The 6,101-nt window shown below is 43.9% G+C and overlaps 1 protein-coding gene across 1 annotated transcript in view; it reads left to right on the forward strand.

The window, feature by feature from the left end:
- afg1lb (AFG1 like ATPase b) overlaps window positions 1-4,697 on the forward strand; it is a 29,489-nt gene extending 24,792 nt beyond the window's left edge. The window contains exons 10-13 of the mRNA XM_030721097.1: window positions 30-130; window positions 925-1,065; window positions 3,628-3,735; window positions 4,137-4,697. Coding sequence (XP_030576957.1) covers window positions 30-130; window positions 925-1,065; window positions 3,628-3,735; window positions 4,137-4,283 — 497 coding nt within the window. The 3' untranslated portion in view covers window positions 4,284-4,697. The remainder of the gene's footprint in view (window positions 1-29; window positions 131-924; window positions 1,066-3,627; window positions 3,736-4,136) is intronic.
- Window positions 4,698-6,101: the final 1,404 nt, after the last annotated feature.

Here is a 6,101-nt window from a genome sequence, read left to right on the forward strand (position 1 = left end):
TGTGTGTGTGTGTGTGCGTGTTTCTATAGCTACAGGTCCTCGGGTGCTCTCTGTGCTGGGCAGAGATGTGACTCTAGAAAAGACCTGCGGCACCATCGCTGACTGTACTTTTGATGAGCTGTGTGGCAGAGTGAGTACTGTTAAGATCATTTAATTTGCCTCATTGTGAAACAAAACGGACCGTTACATAATTACACTTAACTTCTTTTGGCTTCATAAAACTTCAAGTGCAAAACAAGAAGCGGTTCAAGTCGAGCTTATCTCAGGTTTGTGCTTCAACACAGCATTTACACATTATACCAACAGAGAACCGATTAGGACTGCTTATTGTTCACATGCTACTCCCTGATACACACAAAATCCACTCACTGCTAATCAAAACCGCTCAAATTCGAAGCACTCGTCTTGTCCCTGTATTACCTCTATGCTCCGTTTATTGTTCCAACCTTTGAACTGGATGAGGTATTTTCTGCTCAATGTCAAAAAGAAAGTCTATTGACAATTTTTATGATTAGTTGTGCCAACTGTGCCTCAAAAAGAAAGTGTGTAGTGTGTGCAAAGTCTCAACCCTGATGGACAGCAGCGAGTTTTAGAAGGCATGCGAGCTTCAAGGCTTCCTCTGGCATATGTTGGCGAGTCCTCATTAATTTTAAGAGCAATCAAATTGAATGGCAAAGAACCAAGGACGAGGACGAAAATTACAACAGCAAGAACCTTTTGCACGAGGTGCCCTCACATCACAGTTGCCTTTTTTTCAGGCCATATGTGCAGGGTGAAAAAATTCACAGTGCCTGTGACTCTTTATGAAGCAGCTGTGCACATGTGCACTACTGAAATATTTGCTCTCTCCTCTGTGGTGTGCTATCTGTTTGAAGCTCAGGTCTGACTTTGTTTCGGTGTCTAACCTGCTCTGTTTCTCTCCAGGCTTTGGGTGCCAGCGATTACCTGGAGATGGCGCGGCTCTTTGACACAGTATTCATCCGCCGCGTTCCTGTGCTGACGCTGACGATGAAGGATCAGGCCAGACGCTTCACCACCCTCATAGACAACTTCTATGACAAAAAGGTATCTGTCTGAAAAAATAAGAACAAAAAGGGTGAATTCTGTTACTCTCTTACCTAAGTATTTCTAATATAGTTTTACTTAGAAATATTACTACATCCATAAAATGTGATACACACTTGAAAAGTATATAGACACTGCTCATGAGCATCCTGAACTCTGAAAGGTGGCCTAGGCAGCATCTGATCAGAGCTCTGTGTATATATGAATATGTTGTGGTGATCTTTGATGATCTATGAGGATACTGAAGCCGTATATGAAGCACAACCCTGGTGTCCCAGTCCTTGCCTGGAGAAAGGAGTTATGGGAAGCCTTGAGACCTCATGTCTCTCTCCTGGCCTGATGAACTGGATGAGGTATCAACTGTTTAGCTAGTCATGCCCCCATGTGTGCTCCCTTGGGGCAGCGCAGTCTTGCACACTGACAGGTGATATTGGATGCTCGCACTGGTGATGGTTGATGGAGGTTTTAGGAGCAGTTCAGCCTGTTGCCCTGTGATGAAAGATGAGTCTTGGTTGTGTCATTTTCCACAGTGTGTTTCCATGTTACCCAGTTTCCATGTGAACCATCAGCACTGCTTTGTATTAATCCTGCTCATCCACAAATGTGGCTTTTTGCTTTTTTGCTGGCCCAGAAATTTGGAACTCCTCTCTAGCTGAGCTCTGCTCATCTGCATTACACCTTGCCAACAACCTTGCTAATGTACCTGTCACTTTGTCTGTGTAGATTCTCAGTTATCCAGGTCATAGTAGTCTCTGGAGCTTGAAAAAGGCGACTGGACTTCTTTTTGTTTCTTGAAGACGTTTCACCTCTCATCCGAAAGGCTTCTTCAGTTCTCAACCAAATGGTGGAGAGACCCAGGTATTTAAACCCCTGTGGGCGTAGTCCCCTGGAGGTGGTTATGACCCTCTATTGATCATGTGCGTGAACACATGTGCCCAGGTGTGAAGAGGGCGTGGGTCATATTTAATCAGTGGTTTCAGTTGAAACCAATTTAGGACTCCGCTCCATTGTTTCCTGTGGCCTATTGAGGTCACTGGAACAAAGGTGTGAATGGGGGTTGAGACGTCTGGGAAGGGAGCTCAGGACAGCACTGTAAGCGGGGGAAAGTTGGTGACGTAATCCACCTCCTCTGTTCAATGATGGTTGTTCACAGTGGACATAGATGGCTTCTTTCACTCCTCTTTCAAACCATCTGTTTTCCCTGTCCAAAATGTGAACATTGGCATCCTCAAAAGAGTGCCCTTTTTCCTTCAGATGCAGATGTACTGCTGAATCTTGTCCTGTCGAGGTGGCTCTTCTATGTTGTGCCATTCGTTTGTGAAGAGGCTGTTTGGTTTCACCAATGTAGAGGTCCGAGCACTCTTCACTGCACTGAACAGCATACACTACATCGCTGATCTTGTGTTTGGCGGGTTTGTCCTTGGGATGAACCAGTTTTTGTCTTAGGGTGTGACTTGGTTTGAAGTATACTGAGATGTCATGCTTGGAGAAAATTCTTCTGAGTTTCTCTGACAAGCCTGACACATATGGGATGACAATGTTGTTCCTCTTGTCCTTCCTATTCTCTGTAGTTTGTGTTTGGCCTTCATTCCTGTGCATCTTAGCTGATTTGATGAAGGCCCAGTTGGGGTAACCGCATGTTTTGAGGGCTTTCTTAATGTGTGTGTGTTCCTTATGCTTCCCTTCTGCCTTAGAGGGAACACTTTCCGCACGGTGTTGTAGGGTCCTGATCACCCCAAGTTTGTGTTCCAGAGGGTGGTGGGAGTCAAAGAGGAGATACTGGTCTGTGTGTGTGGGCTTCCGGTAAACTTCAATGTTGAGGCTTCCATCTTCCTCGATAAGCACCGCACAGTCCAGGAATGGTAACTTGTTATCTCTGGTGTCCTCCCTGGTAAAACGTATGTATTTATCCACTGAGTTGATGTGACGAGTGAAGGCTTCTACTTCATGGGTTTTGATTGACGTCTCAACCCCCATTCACACCTTTGTTCCAGTGACCTCAATAGGCCACAGGAAACAATGGAGCGGAGTCCTAAATTGGTTTCAACTGAAACCACTGATTAAATATGACCCACGCCCTCTTCACACCTGGGCACATGTGTTCACGCACATGATCAATAGAGGGTCATAACCACCTCCAGGGGACTACGCCCACAGGGGTTTAAATACCTGGGTCTCTCCACCATTTGGTTGAGAACTGAAGAAGCCTTTCGGATGAGAGGTGAAACGTCTTCAAGAAACAAAAAGAAGTCCAGTCGCCTTTTTCAAGCTCCAGAGACTACCTGTCACTTTCATCCTGTTCAGACAGACTTCTACAAGTCGCAACAGGAAATCAGTGGGCTCATAATAGCTAACTTCATATATACTTTAATTATATGACTTTTATTGTCAAAGAGGAAATCTGATTTGTTTGGGTTTTTTTTAAACACCATCAACGGGACAATAAAACATCCCACACTGGAAATTTAAATTCAATAATTCGAGGCAACAATGAATGTATAAGTTACCAGGAAACAGATACGTAGCCCTTAATGTTATAGAAATATCCCCCCGTTGGCTAAGGTGAGAGTGGTGCTGCTGGCGGATGCGCCTTTAGACCGGCTCTTTGTCCAAACTGGAGGAGAAGATGAGAGGGACCGGCAGCTGCTGGATGACCTGGGCCTCAGCGGGGTAAGACCTCATCTCTATTATTTACGCTGTTGTATCAAATATCACCATATTATTTGCCTTTTTGGTGTAATAACAAGCTGCTTTGCAGTACCCACTCATGGCATGGTGAATCATCACTTTGGTTTTAAAAGTGAGTGGGTGTGAATTTCTTCACAGATGTCTTTTTTTTTTTTTTTTAATTGTTGCTGCTATTGAAGTTGTTCCCTAAATTTCTGTGTTTTCAGGAAAGATCTAGACCCTGTTCACAGAAATGCCATATTCACTTTCACATATTTACAGACTGGGGATAAATTGGTGACTTTATAGTCATAAACCTGTTGATCTAACCTCTCTTCTGCCTCATAATCATCTCTCTTTTGAGTGCATTTGTCGCTAACTCTGGTGGTGGCTCTGTTATTCAGGAGGCAGCAGAGCAGCTTACCCTCTTCACAGCCGAAGAGGAGATCTTTGCCTTCCAGAGGACTGTCTCTAGGCTGATGGAGATGCAGACGGAAGCATACTGGCTGCTGGGAGACCGCAGTCGCAGAAAGAAACACAGTGACACTTAGCACCTGTTCCCAACTGCCACGATAATTGTCTACCTCCAGACAGCACAGAGCCTCACTAAGAGCTAACACTGCAAAGACATGTTTTCAGTTTAGCAGAAAAAGAAAAGACCGAATCCATTTTGGGTAACCAAAAGGGGAAATCCGTATATAAGAAGGCAAAACTAAGCATAGTGCCTGTATGTTGTACCTTTTTTCTATTTGGTCCCTTTCTGTGAGGTGTGCTATTTCCCCATTGTAAACTATTTGTTTTAAATAATGTGGAAACCTTTCTAATGTGTGAACCACAGGCAAACAGGTGCTCACTTGAGAGAGGAGGGGAGTGTATTTCACTGCAGTTGGTTACTGCCCTCTAGTGGTTTGGTGTGAAAAGGGCACGATATTCTTACCTAGTTGGGAAATGTTAGTCTTTGTGCGCTGGCATACTTTAGATTTTTGTTTTTCAGGAATCTCTTCTATTTTTTTTTTTTTTTTTTGCAAACTTTCTATGAAATAGGACAGAAAATAAAGTTAAGTTTGTCATGCTATAATTCTTCGTTTTATTTTTGCACAGTGTGAATTGATCTTTGGATTTCAGTAGCAGGTTTTTATGATTGTTGAGCCAAATTGATATAAGTAACTAAGATCTCATCTTCCAACATGACCACAGGATTAATAGCTCTATAGTACATCTGTGTAGGTACTCAGTCATCTAGGTCACAGTAGTCTCTGGAGTTTGAAAAAGGTGACTGGACTTCTTTAAGTTTCTTGAAAATGTTTCACTTCTCATCCAAAAGGCTGCTTCAGTTCTCAAACCAAATGGTGGAGAGTCCCAGATATTTAAACCCCTAATGGGGTTTGTCCCCTGGAGGTGGTTGTGGACTCGCTATTGTTCATGTGCATAATCACATGCGCCAAGGTGTGAAAAAAGGCATGGGTCATTACAATCAGTGGTTTCGGGTGACATCACTGGGGGTTGAGGCCCCTGGGAAGGGGGCTCAGGACTGCGCTGTAGATGGGGGCAGTTGGAAATGTACGCCACCACCTCTGTACAGTGACGGTGAATCACAGTGGACACTGATGGCTTCTTTTACTCAGTAAAAGAATAGTGGGTCCATATCGACATGAAAGCATCACACAGTTGCTTAAGATTTCTCAGCTGCACATTCATGATGCAAATTGCCTGTTCCACCACATCCCAAAGGTGCTCTATTGGATTGAGATCTGGTGACTGTGGAGGCCATTTGAGTACAGTGAACTCATTATTGTCATCTTCAAGAAACCAGTTGGCGATGATATGAGCTTCGTGACATGGTGCATTATCCTGCTGGAAGCAGCCATCAGAAGATGGGTGCACTTTGGTCGTAAAGGGAAGGACATGGTCAGATATGATGTGGTGTTTAAACCATGTTCAGTTGTTATTAAGGGACCCAAACTGTGCCAAGAAAATATCCTCCCCACCATTACACCACCACTACTAGCCTGAACTGTTGATACAAGGCAGGATGGATCCATGCTTTCATGTTTACACCAAATTCTGACCCTACAATCTAAATGTCACAGCACAAATCAAGACTCATCAGACCAGGCAATGTTTTGCAATCTTCTGTTGATCAATTTTGGTGATTCCATGTAAATTGTAGCTTCAGTTTCCTGTTCTTTGCTAACAGGAGTGTGGTCTTCTGCTGCTGTAGCTTATTAAGAGATACTCTTCCGTATACCTTGGTTATAATGAGCGGTTATTGGAGTTACTGTTCCTATCAGCTTGAAGCAGTCTGGCCATTCTCCTCTGACCTCTGGCATCAACAAGGCATTTTTACCCAGAGAACTGCTGCTCACTTG

This window comes from Archocentrus centrarchus, chromosome 24 (assembly GCF_007364275.1).
Source record: "Archocentrus centrarchus isolate MPI-CPG fArcCen1 chromosome 24, fArcCen1, whole genome shotgun sequence".
NCBI classification, from domain to species: Eukaryota; Metazoa; Chordata; class Actinopteri; order Cichliformes; family Cichlidae; genus Archocentrus; species Archocentrus centrarchus.